The sequence below is a fragment of the Sceloporus occidentalis genome, unplaced genomic scaffold (genome assembly GCF_023333645.1).
Source record: "Sceloporus occidentalis isolate IW3139 unplaced genomic scaffold, rSceOcc1.0.p SCAF_4, whole genome shotgun sequence".
In the NCBI taxonomy this organism is placed as follows: Eukaryota; Metazoa; Chordata; class Lepidosauria; order Squamata; family Phrynosomatidae; genus Sceloporus; species Sceloporus occidentalis.
Genome location: NW_028316984.1, coordinates 22,405,308 through 22,423,415, shown reverse-complemented (window position 1 = coordinate 22,423,415; position 18,108 = coordinate 22,405,308). Strand labels below are relative to the sequence as shown.

At 41.1% G+C, this 18,108-nt stretch overlaps 1 protein-coding gene across 1 annotated transcript in view; it reads left to right on the top strand.

Moving 5' to 3' along the window:
* Positions 1 to 946: 946 nt before the first annotated feature.
* LOC149313611 (aldehyde oxidase 4-like) overlaps positions 947 to 18,108 on the top strand; it is a 73,132-nt gene continuing 55,970 nt past the window's right edge. Inside the window, exons 1-8 of the mRNA XM_089523237.1 lie at positions 947 to 999; positions 1,984 to 2,092; positions 9,265 to 9,391; positions 10,933 to 10,994; positions 12,002 to 12,121; positions 15,418 to 15,498; positions 16,250 to 16,394; positions 17,860 to 17,952. Coding sequence (XP_089379363.1) covers positions 962 to 999; positions 1,984 to 2,092; positions 9,265 to 9,391; positions 10,933 to 10,994; positions 12,002 to 12,121; positions 15,418 to 15,498; positions 16,250 to 16,394; positions 17,860 to 17,952 — 775 coding nt within the window. The 5' untranslated portion in view covers positions 947 to 961. The remainder of the gene's footprint in view (positions 1,000 to 1,983; positions 2,093 to 9,264; positions 9,392 to 10,932; positions 10,995 to 12,001; positions 12,122 to 15,417; positions 15,499 to 16,249; positions 16,395 to 17,859; positions 17,953 to 18,108) is intronic.

The following is an 18,108-nucleotide window of genomic DNA, read 5'->3' as shown; positions in this document are numbered from 1 at the left end:
TTACATGCTACAATAAAGAAAAAACAGGCCAATGCAAATTGAACATGCTCAGTGGGCAGGAGATGCTAACTATGTGGCAGGGATAGGTGGGGAGGGTGGGATGTGGTATTTTAGAAGAGGGCACATCTGTATGGAATGCTGAACATTGCCATTCTGTGCAGAAGCATCCTGTGGTGAGCTTTACATGCCCTCTTCTTTGACACTGCTGACAGAATGTCTGAACACCTAGTAACTTCCAGGTGTAATTCTACACTAACTGATTACTTAAGTCCCTGCTCCTGAGATATTTTGTATGCAGTTATATGGATGCAATGTTGTGCCTGAATAAGAGAAACTTAAGAAAATATGCGTGTGATGTTAATTCCTACCATCAAAATCATAGCTAATCCTTTTTGTCAAGATACATTATGTCATTTTGGATTCTTGTTTCATTCCTTATGCAGGTGATAGAGAAGTATGCTGATCCTGAAGAGTTGCTGCTTAATTACCTAAGAAAGAGGCGTATCCTTCAATGTTCTTTTGCATTGTATGACAGCCTTCTCCTTGATTCCAAGTACAAGGAGCGTATCACATGACACTGTTATACTATAAGAGCATTGTTTTATTGTCCTGGTTTTGCCTGGATCTTATTGTATGACGTTTATGGCTCTTCTGGCACTGTACTGCTGTTGAGTCACTTAGAAACTGATTTAAGCAATAAGCCTGTCTTTTCACTTTCTTCTTTAACTTTTCTTAGTATCTATTCCCAGTCTATGAGTAGTAGTATGGTGCTAGTAGTATGGTGCTAATATACTGCTAGTATTATGGTGCCGTCTGCATATCTTAGACTGTTGATATTTGTTCCTCCTATCTTCACTCCTCCTCCCTAAGTAACATTTGGTTTTCCTTAATGTGGTGTTTAGTTCGTCTCACGGGAACTAAGTATGGCTGTGGAATTGGAGGCTGTGGGGCCTGCACAGTGATGATTTCTACATATAACCCAGACTGCAGAAAGATACGGTATCCTTCAGAAAAGGGGAAGACACCTCCAAAAATCTATGCCACAACTTAATGTATTTTTAAGTCCAGCTACTTGAAATGGCTCCTCTCCCTTGTAAAGAATCCTGGGAGTTATCATTTGATAAGAATACTGAGAACTTTCTCTCAGGCAGAGGATGAGAAAAGAGGGCACTCTCACACACAAAACTGTTCATTAAATGGAAGCTTTATGGATGAGGAAGCTTTATGGATGAGTGGAGGGTGGGAGAGAATGGGATAATCAAAGGCCATGAAGAAAGAGTGGCTAAAAGGTGATGTAGGATTTCAAGTGTCTTTTCAGAGCATCAAGGACCGTGCCCCCAATGATGTTGCTACCATGAGTGGAAATTTTTGTTGTTGTTGTGTGCCTCCAAAAGCTTGACAAAACTATACCATGCAAAATCTCCAGCCAGGATGGCTAATAGCCATGGTGGCTATAGGAATTGGAGCAGTCATAGTCCAACCCAAAACTTTAAGATCAGGGGGGAAATAATGGTGCTTCCCACCCACCACCCAGCCAGCATCTTTTTTTTTTTCTTTAGCAAATGGGGCTAGTACTGGTCTTTCCATTATAGTTTTTCTGATTTATTTGGTACAAAATGGAGAGATGCCTATACTACAGAAAAAGGGACTGGGTCATGGCTGGCCTTTAATTCAGAAACTTTGGCTGCATCTGCACTGCAAAAATAATTCAATTTAATGCCATCACTCAGTTGCTATGGAATCCTGGGATTTGTAGTTTGTCGTGCCACTAGAAGTCTCTGAAAGAGAAGCCTAACCATCTCACAAAACTACAAGTCCCAGAATTACATGGCATTGAGCCATGGCAGTTAAAGCAGTATCAAACTGCATAATTTCTGCAGCCTGGCCATGAGATCATCGGCAGCCCAAGCTGGCCCTGGCAGAGATGCCACAGCTTGGACTCAGTGCTAGTTAAGCCTCAGAATTCCCCTTAACCTTCCAAAGACACTATCCATCCAACTCTTGCCTCCTTCCACTATGTTCATTGCATGGTGCTGCAGTAACCACAGTAGAAGGAGTGGGAACCACAAAAACCAAGCTGCACCCTATTCAGGTAAGATATGAGATTATGGAACAAATTAAACATGTGGCCAAAGTTCATGAATTCCAAGGTTTCGAATTTAAAGCCTGGCATTTTCCAGCAGTGGAGGAGGAAACATTTTGTAGTGGATTAAGCCTCCTTTTCACTCTGGTAGGTAAGAAACGGACATTGAATGAGACTCCACAGGAGGAGCAACCCCCAATGCTCTCAGTCTGGTTCCTGCCTGTGCTCTGAATAGGTTGTAACTTGCACACTTTCATAATAGGATCACCCCTTTTTCTTCCTTTTTTTCTTCTTCTTAGCTGCTCGCCAGGGGGAGAGATGGGTAAGAAATAAATTATTACATATCATCATCATCCAAGGGGAAAAAAGATTAATCTGTACTTCTTTCCTTCTGGTGCTATCCTTTGTCTTAGTATGTTAGAAACTTACTAGGAGGTCATCCACCAGTTTTTTTCTCATGGACAAGCTATTGCAGAACCCAGTAGTATTGAAGACAGCCCCAGGATGTCAGGGGACTCACTTTCACCCTCCATTTCCATGGGGTTTGCAGTTTCCAAGATCTCATCAGTGTACAAAATGCAAGGGGGATTTGGCATGGTCTGAGGATGAAGAGCCCTCTATCTGGGACTGAAGCACCAAGCATTGCAGTTTGGGGGCCTGAATTGGGCCTTGGGACATGATAGAGGAGGCTTCATCATAGGGGGTGAGTAGTATTCCTGACTCTCCTTCCATGGTGCCTAGTCAAGCGCTTCACCTGGAGTTCTGTGAATAGCTCCTGGTGCTGATCACTAAAGAGACCCTGGCTACCTCAGAAGCACAGTAAACAGCTTTCTGCCAGGGTTAGCACTTGCCGCCACCACCCTACCATCTCAATCTACTCAGAGAGTGATTGCAAGGATATGTATGAGCATTACCAATATGGAACGAATTGCCTTCATGCTCCCCAACCTCCTTCCAGATATAAAAGTCTGTTATTCTGCAGTCAGAGCACAGGCGATTTTACCCAAAGCATTTTTCCACGGCTTCCAACTCAGCTAGCACAAAAGCCAATGATGTAAGGACATTAAAAGCAAGGGCAGAGAATTGGCTTCAAAATTTCACCAGTCAAAAAAGAGATTAGGACGTGTTCCTTGGATGAGCAGTGTGAGGGGGGCTTGGTCTCACCTCCTCTGGCAGATAGATGGAGAGGAAACTGTAAAGAACTCTGAGGAGAGGAGAGCAGATTCAGATCTTAAGAGAACGAACATATGAGGCTTAATCGCTGGTGATTAAAGCTGCCTCAGCAATTTCATTTTTTCTAGGACAACCTTTGTGTAGGCTAAAGGTTTATGAAGGAAATGCCACAGGATAACCTTAAGTTGCGTCAAGGCATAAACAAACTGCTAAAGGTAGCTGCCTTTTCTGCTGATGCCAGCGTAGATGTAATTCAATGTAGTTCTAGATTGCAGGCAGCTTCTGTGCCTGTCAGGCGCCGGGTATGACTTAAGAATTGGCATGAAAATGCTCATAAGCAAAACCTGACATTTGCACCCTTTAGTGGTGGCAAACTTTTGTGGGAATTGCTGGTAAAGAAAATCTATCTGCCTTGCGTTGGTAGAAACAAAGGTAAGATAACAACTTCACAGAAAAAAGAGGATAGGAGTTTTCCTTTCGTTCATACAGATGTAATTACAACTCCTTTCTCCTTAAAGACAGATTTGGCAGACAGCAGTGGTCTGAATGTAGATACCAAACCTGGCAGTGATCCCAGTCCCAGTGATTCGGCAGGCCCCACAATAGCAATAACAACAGCAGCAATACTCTTCTAGCAAGCAGGACAGAAAATTGCCTTAGTCCTGACTATTCAACATTAAAGTGGGGAGGAAGATTGCAGTCATTCTTCCAGGTTTGGGAGGACAGCACAACTGATCAGTGGGTACTATCAGCTCTGAATTAATGCTGTTTGATAGATTTTCTTTACCATCCTCACAATTTTTTCATTTCCTTTCCAAAATCAAGAAATACATAGAAACATCAACTGATGCTAGAAGCTATAAAACATCTGATTGGAGCCATCAAAACAGTACTTCTTTGCAAAGATTGAAAGGCTCTCACACTATATTTTTCATTGTTCTCACAACGAACAAATTATGATGTGCTATTTTGGGCCAGAAGTAGGTCAATCAGTTTGTGAGGAAATGCACATTCAGAATGAAGACTTAAGACAATTCTGGAGGTGCTATGTTCCATCTCAGCACATACACCAATTTGGGTCTATTATCAACACTCCTTTGGAGAGAGTATTATTGACCAAAGAAAGTGTAAGATCAATTCAGAAGCCCATCAGGCAGGTATGGCTCTTCCAAGCCTTGGATTCTGATTATTGCCTCAACAGACTGTGTGATATAGGTGCACTTCCATGCCAGAAGGCAACAGTAGCTCCTTCTGACATATCAAAAGTAGACAGCACAAGGAAACCCTTTATGTTCTCAGGCAGGACTGAGTGTCTCTTCAATAGCAGCTGTCTTCAGTTCTTCTGAATGGGGAAACCAATTTAAAATCTTCCTGATGTTTAAGTTGCAATGGATGCCAGCCTGAGAGGGCAGAGAGCAGCATGCAATTCATGCTATGCCCAGGGAAGTGGGATCAACAAGATCTGTCCCAAAATATAAACTGACTAGAGTTGAAGGCAATAAAATTAGTTCTCTTAGCATTTTACCAGCAATTCCAAAACAGGTCAGTTCTGGTCTGAAATGACAACAAAAGCATCATGTAATAACTGCAAAAGAGCACGTAAATTGCAAAGGGGAGGACCTGCTCCAGGTTGCTCATGGCAGAAGCAAGATCTCTACTAAGATGGGACAAGGTGCATCTTTTCTTTCTAAAGGCAGATCACATCAAAGGTGGACTGGCTGAACAGGACGGATGTAGATCCAGCAGAGTGACATCTTCATCTAAAGTATTTCAAGTGATCATGAATCAGTTTGAGATACTACTAGTGGGCCTATTCACCTTGCCAGTTGGCAATCATATAAGCAGGATCTTCTCAAGGTTATAGACTCAGGGAGCAGAAAGAATAGATGTTGTTGAATGCAGAGTGGACCTTGGGTCTCCTTTATGCCTTCCCATCAACAGAACTGATCTCAAAAGTCTTAGGAAAAGTAAGAAGTGAAAGGGTACAGGTGACCCTTATGGTACCTCACTAGCCAAGGAGGGCCTGGTTGTCAGAAATTCTGACTTCAAATCAGATTACCCAGTCAGATTACCAATACAGCAGAATCTTCTGAAGCAGGGCCAGGTTTTTCATCATCACTCAGAATGGCTCAACCTCGACACATAGAGGTTAAATGGGGCATATTGTTGAAAGATGGTCTTTCTCAAAGGGTGGTTGACACAATCATTCATTCTCCCATCCACTAGAAGAATCTATTAATATACATTTTGAGCATTTGTGAGGTGCTGCAGAAGGAAAGGTCTGACCTATGAGTCAGCATCAGTTAACAGCTTGTTGTTTTTTTTTTTACAGGACAGATTGGACAATGGCCTTTGACCAAATATGTTTAAAATACAAATTGCAGTCATTCCCTCCCTTTAAGACAGTTTAAGAAACCTACATCACACCTATACATCAGGCATTTTTCTGAGGGTAACTGCTCTAATAAAACCTCTAATGATTCATAGGTACCCAACTTGTGACCTCTACAAGTTTCTCTCTACCTTGACTAAGCCTTCCTTTGAACTGCTGTGGGAGGTGTCATTTGTCACTTGGAAAGTTATTTTCTTTACAGTCATCACTTCAGCCAGAAGAGTATCCAAACTGGGAGCACTCTCAGTACATAAGGAACTGTGTGTTCTCTATCAGAACTCAGTAGTATTACAACTGGATCTCAGCTTTGTAGCTAAGGTTAACTCAGCTTTTCACAAAGCACAAGAAGTCATTTTGCCCACATCTGTTAAAGGAACTAGAAAACTCCTGGCACATTCTGGAGGTTCTTGGAAAAAATATATCAAACAAATTCAACAGTTTCAGCTATCTGATCACCTGCTCATATTCTTTCAAGCCTCCACGATAGATAGGAAAGTGCTTTCCACTCTGGTGATCAGAGCCTGTATTAAACATGCTATTCAGCCACTGGGCCCTGCTCCCAGGGATGGTTGTTGCTCATTCCACACTCAGTGCTACAGTTTTGGTTGTGCTTGCCACTAATTTACTTCTCTTAGGCATTTGTAGAGCTGTCACATGGGCTGCTCTGTCCACAGTGTATGTGACTACTCTTTGGATATCTTCACCTCAGCAGATGTCTCTTTTGGGAGATGCATACTGCAGCCTATAGTAACTCTGCGGTCATTCACACTGCGTTATAACCTGGGTTGCAAACAAGTTTAAAAGGGGGTCATTCACACTTGAATCAGTTTGCAAACCAGTTTAAATGTGGATCATTCACACTTGAATCGGATTTTTCCAACCCGATTAGGGAAGGGCCAGTGTCAAATCCCCCTTAACATAGGTTTTCCGATACCAGGTTTTACCCTGTCTCTTTTTTTAAAAAATGGGTTTTATTAGGGTGCCACCAATGGGAATTTGCCTCCAATTCCAATTTGGGGCATCCTGAAGGGAGGGAATTAATGGGCATAGGGTGGGCAGAGGGGCAAAACATGCCCATGCCATTGCAGTAGTGAGTGGCAAATGCCATTATTTGTGCTTGTGCTAGTTGCTGGCAAATTTCCCGCGACTGGGGCCTTTAAATTACTGCTTGGGTTTTTTTTGTATTAGAGGTTTTTTTAACAGAATTTGCAAACCTTTGCATTTTCATGGCTGAGTATTCTGTTGAATACTCTTTATACCTCACCTCCCGCTAACATATTACTTAGCTGTTTCCCTTTTCTGATTGTTTGTGTTCCATAACCGATGTGTTAGCAGGGAATGGGTGGTCTTTTGGGGCACACACACACACATATATGGTGGAGGACGTCTTTAAACTGTGTCCAGACGGCATGGAAAAGGACCCGAAGCAAAGGATCCATGATGGGGCTGGAAGACCACATGGAGTAGGCATCAGAAATGGTGACAGTGGATCCAAAGCAATGTCAACAACAATGACAATGGAAGTGGAATGACATAGATACACATCATTTGATTGACAGAACAAAAAAACCAGAACATGATAGAATACGATCGATATGGAGGATCCATTTTGAATCGTTTTTTTGGTCAGTGTGAACTTCAAGAGGGCTAAATTGTGCCAGACAGATTTGATTGGGTTAAACCTAGTAGGAACTTCAGTTCAGTCAGATTCGGTCAGATTTGGTATTGCATTTATCCGGATCTCCCCAGATCTCCCTGGTGCAAAATGCTAATGTGAATGAGCCCTAAGTTTACTATATGATCACAACCTAAATGATCATCCTCAGTTCACCCACCCATCATCAGTTCATCCACTCTGCCATCTCTAGAAACAAAAAAAATTGCACTTAACCGGTGAGATGTTTGTTTTCAGAGGTGAAGGGGAAACTTTTTCTCCATCCAGAACTGAGGGGCTGTATTTCCTCTGTGAATTGGTGTGGGTAGAGAGGGCATGGTTAGCTTTTCTTGCTTTCCTGTCTTGGCACCTTCTATAATTTACTTATTGTGTGAGTTTTATATCAGTTATTATTTCATTCTCTGCTATAACTTTGACTGAGAGCTTTAGGAGTTGCTTCCCTGGTGGTGGCTCCCTCAAAGTCTGCTTCCTGCCTACCGGAGTTAATAGAGGACCAATCCACTACAGGATGTCAGCTTTCAAAGCTCCACTGGTTTCTTTATTAGGCAAAGGTGTTTAAAAATCATATAGAAGAAAAAATGATGATAGAGTCACAGGCTTACATTTTGTCTTAAAATGTTGATTTTGTTGTCAATTAAGAAGGTTTGAAGGGACATCAATGCAGGCAGAGGGCACTTTCCTCTTTGGCCATGTGGAAACTGGGAATGAATGAAAGAGCCACAAAATCCAGGTAGTAAAATTTCAATTCCATTCACAACACAAAAAAGAAATTCCCTTGAAATCCAGGCTTTTTTTTTGTCCTCTCTGAGGCTACCTTCCCCTTTCTTAAGCAGAGAACACTGAACTTCTCAAGAAGCTTCTCTACTGTTGCATCTGGGAAAACCTTCAGGTGCTGTATAGGTAAAGCTCATTAGCTGGATTTTTGTTTCCCACTTCCCAGTTCCCACGTGTGTAAGATGCTTTTTAGTTGGCCCAATAAACATATTGCTGTTTTGTGGGTTTTGGATTATGGAAATAAAGGTCTCTTTCACACTTCAAAATTATAGCACTTTAACTGCCATGCCTGCATCCTGTGGAATCCTGGGGTTTGTAGTTTCATGTGATTTTTAGAATTATCAGTCAGAAAGCTGTAGTTCTTCACTACACTACAAATCCTAGGGTTCTGTAGGATACAGCCAAGGCTGTTATAGTGTGCAAGAGATAATGATAATGGTGAACATGTTTCCTGCTTTTCTGCCCTAAGGCTGTTGCTATAAGAACAGGAAAATAAATGTGGGTGATAGTTGGTCCTGTAAGTACCAAAGATATGTGTAGACCTCCCCCTCCTCTTTCAACAGGTCTAAATTCTTCAGATTTAGGCATGCTTACAACAGGTTGGTGGTGAGCTGGACAATTCACTAACAGGAGCAAAGATAGTGTTGCAATACAACCAGACCAAAGTTACAGTTCACAATTCTCTAAACTAAACATAGACCCTCCACATGTTTTGGCCTTCAACTCCCATCAACCTGACTTGGCGTGGTCAATGGTGAAGGATGGTAGGAGTTGTCCCAAACACCTGCAGCACTGAAGTTTCCTCACTGGAGCTGCAAATCTTTTCCTGCCCCCTGTAACAATTTTGACCACTGCTAATTTGGGCACCAACTATATCCAGAAGATCCCTGTCCTTTTGTTGTTGTTGTTGTTGTTGTTGTTACCTTTTTACTGATTTTCATAACTGTAATAAAGGAGCAGCAGGGGATCAGTTATAAAGCCCTAAAACATGCAATGAAAATAGCAATATCACAGATGTTATAAGAAGAACAGCAAAAGAGCAGCAACAGAAGTAATAAAATGGCAGGAAGTGTGTGTATTGCAGGGGGGAGGACAACTTGAATAACACCCAGAAGGCAAGTGTTTCTCTTTGGAACCATCCTTTTAGCTAAAGCATTTTCTTTCTAGCAAAGACTTGCAAAGTGTCATGGCTCCCAATGTGGTTTCTGCACTCCTGGAATGGTGATGTCCATGTATTCTTTATTAAGAAATCATCCTCAACCCAGCATGGAGCAGATAGCTGCATCTCTAGATGGTAAGCTGGCTTTCTCCCTTTCGTTATTTGGAAGCTGTTTGTCAAATAGGATATGCACATAAAACAAACTATGGCTGGAATCCTGTTGTTTAGTCCCAGCCAGAATATTATTATTATTATTATTATTATTATTATTATTATTATTATTATATTTATTTGTATCCTGTTCTTTCCCAGAACTGGGACCCAGAGTGACTCACAATATTAAAAGTACAGTACAATTAAAAACATAGAAAGGTGATACATTTAGAGTAGACCCATTCAAAGAATTGTTGAACAGTAAGTCAAAACATAGGTAAACCCCACTGATTCAATAGGTCTACTTTAATTAGGATTAGCAACAAAATCCAGGCCTGTTGTTTTTATACAAGCATGCATGTTTGTTGTCTAGCATTCAGGAGAGTTCATAGAACTCATAGTTTGGTCAACTGCTGCTGCTTGAGCCACTTGGAGCTTTTGGGCACTGCAGATGCTCTGTAGTTATAATGAGGCCTGGAGTCAAGACCAGGGCCCATTCTCCCTATGCAGCTATAGCACTATTATTCCCCTTTAACTGCCATGGTTCTGTCCTATGTACACTTGGGATTTGCAGTTTAGGAAAGGACATTTAGAATTTTCAGCCAGAGAGCTCTAGTACCTCATCAAAGTGTGAACCCTGGGGTTCTGTAGGATGGGATTATAGCAGTTAAAGTAGAATGATAATGCTATAATTGTATAGTGTGGGCGTGACCCACATATGGCAAGCCAGTGGACCGTGGGCTAGACCTGTTCTCCAAAACAATTTTCTCTGGAGAGAAAGAGAGAGATTGAGAAAGGGCATCTTAATGTCATTTCTGTTTTTAGATCATGTGTGGACAGACCAGAGCACTTCTGATTTTCATATCTAGTTTATTGGAATGTCCTAAGATTAAGCATGTGTCTTCCTCTTCCGGTACCTAGCCCAGAATCAGACATATGAACAGAATGACATGGTGGAGCCATCCATAATTGAACAATGATAGGATGATAGTGATATCTTCAGGTGATGGCTGTTGTAAGAAGGGGTGGCACTTCCTAAGAAGAAAGGAGATCTGACTGTGAATCCATTTTATCACTGAAGAGTGCATGGAGGGGTCAATAGCCCAGAACTGGTGTTTCTAATTCAGATGATTGGGAATGCTATCATCGGCAGGATACAGACTGCCCAAAAAGGTCAGTCTGCTAGTGCCTCCTTTTCTGCTGGCGGGAAGCCGCAGCGGATAAACCGTGCGGTTTCCCTCTGGCAAAAAAAGAACCCGCAAAAAGCAGGTTCTTTCTCTGTCACATTTGTGATGTCACAAGTGCGCCATGATGTGCAGACACTAAGTGTCTGTCGCATCAAAATGGTGGCGCCTGTGTAGATAGGACTTTGCCATTTTGACGCTGCCAGTACATTCTAGGGTTAGGGAGCATCTGCATGGTGCACGCTCCCTAACCCTAGTACCGCCGCTGCCACACCACATTTTGCCCATCTGTTCCGGGCCTTAAATACATTTATCTTTGTGCTTGCTCTTTTCTTCTAGGGAATTTATGTCGTTGTACAGGATACAGACCTATAATAGATAGCTTCAGTGCTTTCTCTCCGGTAAGAACAACAATGGATAAATTAATAATGAATAAAAAAAATTTCTGAAAGTGCCCATTAATTTCATTACCTTGTATAAAGAACTAACCTCCCCCCACCCCACAATCTGTGCTACAACGAGAGGAAGTGATAAGCCCCAAATGAAGGCACTATTATCCTGTTTTAATTGTGATTTACATGCCTCGTGTGATAAAACCCTCAGTCTAGGAGGTTTTATCTCCTCTCAGACCAAAAGCAGAGATGGTATTCCCTGGTCAAAAGATGATAATAAATCACCATTCATACAAAGGACAATTGTGGTGAAGCAGAGAACTTAGAAGCCATTGACTTCTCTGGACATGGGCTCTCTCTGTTGGAGTGCTGTGGGAAAACTGAAGAAATAATCATTATGTTTTAGAGGGTAAGCATAATTGTTGTTGGGTGCCTTCAAATTACACACTGATTGTAGTTATAAAACCATATTATTGTTTCAGCTACTTTACAGTGGGTGATTTGTATCTACTGGGGATTGGTTCCAGGACTCCCAAATCTGTGAATACCAACGTCAGTGAGGGCTCAAGTCCCATTCCATAAAATGATATATTAGAATGGTATCTTTTATATAAAATGGTATAATCAAAGTTTGCTTTTTGGAATTTTAAAAAAATATTTTCAAGCTGTGGATGGTTGAGTCCGTGGATGCAGAATCTGTGGATATGGAGGGCCAACTATATGAGGAAATGGTGAATAATGAGGAAAAAATGGATTTTGTAGCTGAATTAAACTGTCATATACTCTTTTGAAAAACAGAAATTTAAATAATTCAAAATAATAAGAGAGAATGAGAGAATATTCAAGCAGGTATTTTAAGTGTGCAGTCCTATGCACACACACTCAGAAGTAAACTCTGCTGTATTCAGGAAAGCTTACTCCACAAGTAGGTATGCTTAGAAGTGCAGCCCTAAACCCTAATCCATTTGTTGGAAGCTGTAACGATTACATTATAATGGAATTAATTCCATGTTTAGGAGTGTTGCCCATTGGCAGGGAGTGGGAAGTGTTGCATGGACAAAGAAGAAAGGGAGGAGACAGAAAGCGCTGGTTCTGATGAAGAAGATTCATCATCGTCTTCTAAAAAGGAAAACCAGGTAAGCTTCAGGGTATCAAAAAATTCTGGATTTCTCAGGAACAAACATTTGTAATTTTCATGCCAAAGAAGCTTGAACTTTTCACTTGTGCTGATCAATTTCCTCATCTTTTTGAAGAGGAGATCTGGCTTGCTGCAGATCCAACTTCTTATGCTTTGCTGAAGGAAATTTTTAAAAGTGGGATGTGGAACGAATCTGGCCCTGGGGGACATTGTATGTGAACTTCCATCAGTTCACACAACCCAGACTGCGCACAGACTAAATGCAATGTGCATTTTGGAATCTGTACATTAAGTGAATGTGTCCAGTGTAACATGTATATTTTTAAAGTTTCCATTAAAAAAAAATCTTGCATTTCAGCTGTGTGGAAAAGTGGAACACAAACACATTGTAGGCCAGACAGGAGTACATGGGCTCTCTGCATACAAATTTTAAAATACACACAATACACTGAAGGGTGACGGGAGCTCCAGTCCAATAACATAAAGAGAACTATGGTTGCCCATCCAGATGAACAGAAGCATGCTGTACTGGCATGTCAACTGGGTACTGCCCCATCTCAGCCTCCCATCATTGGACACTGCAAGCAGACTTGTCATGGTGATGTCATGTCACATTCTAACTTAGTGGTCCCCAAACTGTGCTCTTTAAGGGATTTTGAATTCAGCTCCTAGAATCCCAGACTATTGGCCAACATGGATGAGGCTTCTGGGAGCTGAAGTCCAAAATCTCTTAAAGGGCACAGTTTGGGGACCATTGTCTAGATATGGAGAACAATATCAGAAGAAGACAAGTGGAGAAGTAGGCACTGTGTGCCCCTCCATGAAGGGAAGGAATGTAGCTCAGAGGCAAAGCAAACACTTGGCATGGAGACAGTCCCCAGTTCAGTCCCTGAAATCTCCAGTTTAAAAAGGAGCTCAGGTAGGAGATAATGGGGCTGTACAGACCTCCCCTTTTCGTGCCGGATCTCGTCCACAGCAACCTCACACTGCAGCCCCAACCTGGCTGTATGGTGCCCCTTCGATGCAGCAGGGTGCCCTGGGGGGTGGAGTCAGGCGTGCATCATCAGGATGTTGCGCCCTGACTCTGCCCCCCCGAAAGGCCGGTCTGTAAAGGCCCAGTGTGGAAAGTTTTGGCCTGAATTCTGGAGCACCACTGCTGGTCAGAGTAGGCATTGCTGGATCAGATGGAAAAATAAGTAGAAACATTAACTTTCCATGTATAGATTGCTTGGCTACTGGGTAACCTTTCCAAGATGTCGGTGTAAGACAACTTTCTGTCTTCCAAATTGTACATCTCTCATAATATATAGTTTTGTTATTTTTATGTGCCATCAAATCATTTCTGGCATATGGCAACCCTAAGGTGAACCTATCACGGGATTTTCTGGGGCTGAGAGAGTGTAACTTGCCCAGGGTCACCCAGTGCATTTTCATGGCTGAGCGAGGAATTCAATCTCCAGAGCCCTAGTCCTATGCTCAAACCACAACACCATACTGGCTATCTACACCCTCATAAATCAAGGGGATATATATCAGGAGCCAGCATGGTGTAGAGGTTTGAGTTTTGGACTACAACTCTAGAAACCAGGGTTCAAATCCCCACTTAGCCATGGAAACCCATTGGGTGACCTTGGGCAAGTTACCCCTCTCAGGCTCAGAGGGAGGCAAAGACAAACCCCCTCTGAACAAATCTTGCCTGGGAAATTCAGTAATAGGATCACCTTGGGATCACCATATGTCAGAAACGACTTGAAGGCAGACAACAACAAGCTGTATTGCAATAGCTGGATGAAAACATTTGCACTAGTTAATTATTTTGCCTTCCAAAATTATATTTTGGAATTAGGCATGTTCTGACAAAGACTTTTTTTAGTGTGGTAATATTTGTAACCCATGGGTTAGTTGTCTGACAGTTGTGGAGCACAAGAATGTTTTAGCTGAGTGGCTGGGTGTCTTCTACAGAAATAATATATATTCACCACACCTTAATACAGCATTACAGAAGAATCAATCTTCCTAAAAATTGCATTAATCATTTCACACATTTCCTAAATTTGGTAGTTAATCATGGCATAGAACATCTTGACTAAGAACTTGATAAAGAGCATTGGTTGTTTGCAGCTTAATACAGATATTGATTTCCTTCTGAGAAATGAAGGATAAAATGTGTCCAAAATACATTCAGAAAAGTTAGCAGGAATTATTCCATACAATCAGTTTAAAAGAAATTCTGATTCTCCCATTGCTTGTTGCTTTCTAGCAACTTTCTCATGGCTTCTGGAAGATCTATCTAAAAAAGGAATAAATGGCTTAATATGCCTTCTCTGTTCTCTTAAAACGCTTGAGAAACCTTTTTATTTTGTCACTGCTTTCTTTAGAGATTTCTGAATGCATTACAACAGCAACATCCTGGCATGATATAACATCCTGTTATGGGATCAGATTCTTTATGAAGGGTTATCAAACAGTGAAAATAATCCTGGTAGAATCAGAGTTGAATCTTTGTTGTTCTGATGCATTTTGAATGCATCCGATTAAGTCCCCGGGGGGGGGGGGGGGGGGCTGCCAGAAAACCCACTTAACCCAGGATAATTGATCACAGGGGTTTTTTTTCTGAGTTTTTCTAAAATATTTGCATTCTTGGCTATAACTGATGCAAATAGACCTGGGATAAATCAGGATAAAAATCTGCATGCCCTGAATGTGTTTCAAATACATCTGCATCTTCAAATCCATCTTTATTTGCAGTGCTGATATATGTGAGTAACATAATTGGCATAGATGCAGTTCCAATAAAAAAAATAGTGTGAACAACAAAACCCGAATGTGTGAGTGAGATTATTTGCATAGTCGCACTAAAAAAAGTCTGAATGGCCCCCGAGTCCCATCTCTCAGACTTACATTTCATACCTAATAAATTGCTTTTGTTAAATTGTTTTGTTGCTTTTTCTAGCATGATTGGTGGAATGTTTTTTGCCCAGTAGGATGAATAATTTTCAAGAAAGTGAAGCATCTTCCAGATTTCAACTCCCAGAAACTCTAGCTAGAATAACCAATAGTAAGAGACTGTGAAAGCTGTAAATTTTCTACCCCTCCTTTATATAGTCAATGCCTTTGGACTTGTTTTCTGGCCAAAAAAAAAAAAATCTCACTGACAACCATCATGGCTAATAATTTTACAAAGATTATTTTAAAAGTTATCTTTGAAAAATCCTTTCAAATCCACATTTTTTCTGTGGCTCAAGGTCCACTTTTCATATTAATATTGAATATTTGTGTTTTTTAAACCCTTAGATGTGCTCAGGCTTATGCAAGCCAGAAGAATTCCAACCCAGAGATCCAACCCAGGATTATATATTTCCTCCTGAACTCATGGTAGGTCATTAGTCTTTCACCCATGTCTGTTGCAAATGATGCTATAAGAGGCTGGCAATTTTGTTGTTTATTGTTATTGTTGTTGTCATCCCCACTTTATTGGGGAGATTATAGCTGGAACTATCAAGAATGTTGTATCAACAAACACTTCAGTTTGTTGTTACATCAACAAATGTGGTTTGCTTTATGTTCAGCAGTAAGCCTGCCTTTGAATTTTCTTATTTAATTACTACTACTACTACAAACAAAAATCCATCAGTGATACCTTTATTGGCCAACTGAAATACACACTATATTGAAGCTCCAAGGGCTTCTTCATCAGGCAAGATGTTACAAACCAAACAAGAGAAAAATACAATTGGAGATGATACTCAGACGCCTGCATGTTGTTTCAGTCCTTAGTAAAGATGGTATGCTGGCAAGTATATATTTTGTGCAGGCAGGCTCAAAATATATCCTCCCCAGGCTCTAAACTCACTGCAGAGGCACTGCTAGTTATTTATTATATCTTTTATTTTTAAAAGGAAGGCATTATATAGATTTTATCCCAGTAAAGATAGTATCTAAGCCATTATGGCTGTGTGCATATATTTACGTTTCTTACCAACCATAGTGAGATCCTTTTTCAAAAGATATTAAGTAGCTCTGAGGTATAACAATTAATTTTGTAATGAGAACCAGAATCTCCTTCAACCATTTGTTATGTGACATTGACATTATATGATGTATCATTTGTTGTTTTACCACACAGAGAATGGCTGAAGAGAACAAGGGAAGAACTCTGGTTTTCCACGGAGAAAGGACGACCTGGATTTCTCCTGTGTCCCTAGAAGAACTTCTTAATCTGAAAGCTACCTACCCAAATGCACCTCTTGTGGTAGGGAACACATCTGTAGGTGAGAAAATAGAGCTCCATGTGGAAGCCATTAAAATATTTAGGCGAGGAGAAAAGAGAGAGAGAGATTGGTGGCCTGCTGCCGCCAACTGGTGCAATGTTAGACCGTCAGTATTAAAGCTTCATCTAACAGTGCAGTCAGTCTTGATGCCTGAGATAGAAGACTCAGCAGTATCATAATCGCTCCAGAGTAGCAAAATGTTCAGGGCCAGCTGTTGTGCAGAAATAGCTATTGGCTGTATATACCCATTGTCCATGCTATAGAGGAGCCCTGGTTGTGCAGTAGTTAAATGCCTATATGCAGCCACTCACTCACAAACCGTAAGGGTGTGAATTCAGTACCAGCCAGGCCTCAAACTCGACTCAGGCTTGCATCCTTCTGAGGTTGCTAAAATTAATACCCAGCTTGTTGGGGGCAATTAGCTTACAGTTGTAAACCACTTAGAGACTGCTTAGTTCAGTGTGAAGCAGTATATAAATGAAGTTGCTATTGCTATTGCTATAAGCCTTATTACATACCCAAAGCAAGCTGAGACACAGCAAGAGAGAAGCAGGCTTCTGCTTACCTCTCTTCATGATGTTGTAGCACTTCCAGAGGAAGATGGTCGTAAAAGCGAATTTTCCCTGAACATTTTGCTTTCTCTCTCATGAAGAGAATGAAAGTGCTTCAAAGACATACAAAAAGGTGAGCAGAAACCCACTTCTCCCTCACTGTGTCTCAGCTTGCTTTTGACATGCGATAAGGTTCTGCATTGAGCTATCCACTAATCACAAAAATCATTTCAGGCTAACTTTGATGAGATGTGACTTGCCCAAGGACAAGACTACTCAGAATGAGGCAGCAAAGAAAGCTGCTTCTTGGGAAGGCAATGCTCAAGGACATGTCAGCTGTTAGAATGAGTTGTACCATATCAATACAGACAACAGTGAAGGGCGGTTGTGGAAAGTGGTAGTGAAACTTTTGCTATTTTGCTGGGGTTTTTTTTAAAAAAAAATCAAATGATGTGATAATAGTAGACTTGTACTTTTAAACACAGGTTGCTTAGCTGGAAAGCACAGGTATTGTACTGGAGATGGGGAAATGGTTTTACACACACACACATACATACCTTTGCCTGAATTTCATTGGGTTTTCTTAGGCAAGGAATACTCAGAGGTGGTTTTGCCAGTTCCTTCCTCTGAAATATACGGCACATGACCTGGTTTTTATTGGTAGTCTCTCATCCAAGTACTAATCAAGACTGACCCTGCTTAGCGTCCAAGATCATACAGACTCTGGTGCCTTTAGGACATTTAGGACCTTATACACACCCTTTATTATAGAATCATAGAGTTGGAAGACCCTTACTTGCCTGCTTTTTAACATGAAATCATTCCAGTCCCATTTTACAGCTGGTCAGTTTGAAGATGATGCTTCTGTTGTCTTTCGCTTTTTCTGACATTTCATTCTAATTTTGCCCCATTAGGACTTGACATGAAACTTGTGGGTGTTTACCATCCCATTCTCCTTCACCCTGTCAGGATTCCAGAACTTCATGTTGCTGATGTGGGAGACAATGGTATGTCTTAATTGTACCCTTGGACACTATTTGGGATCTGTATTTTAATTCTTCACCTGACAATTCACTGTGCTGAAGAATGAACTAAAATGATAAAACAGCTCTATGGAACCCATAGATATTGCACCAACAGATATATATCAATATTGTTACTGA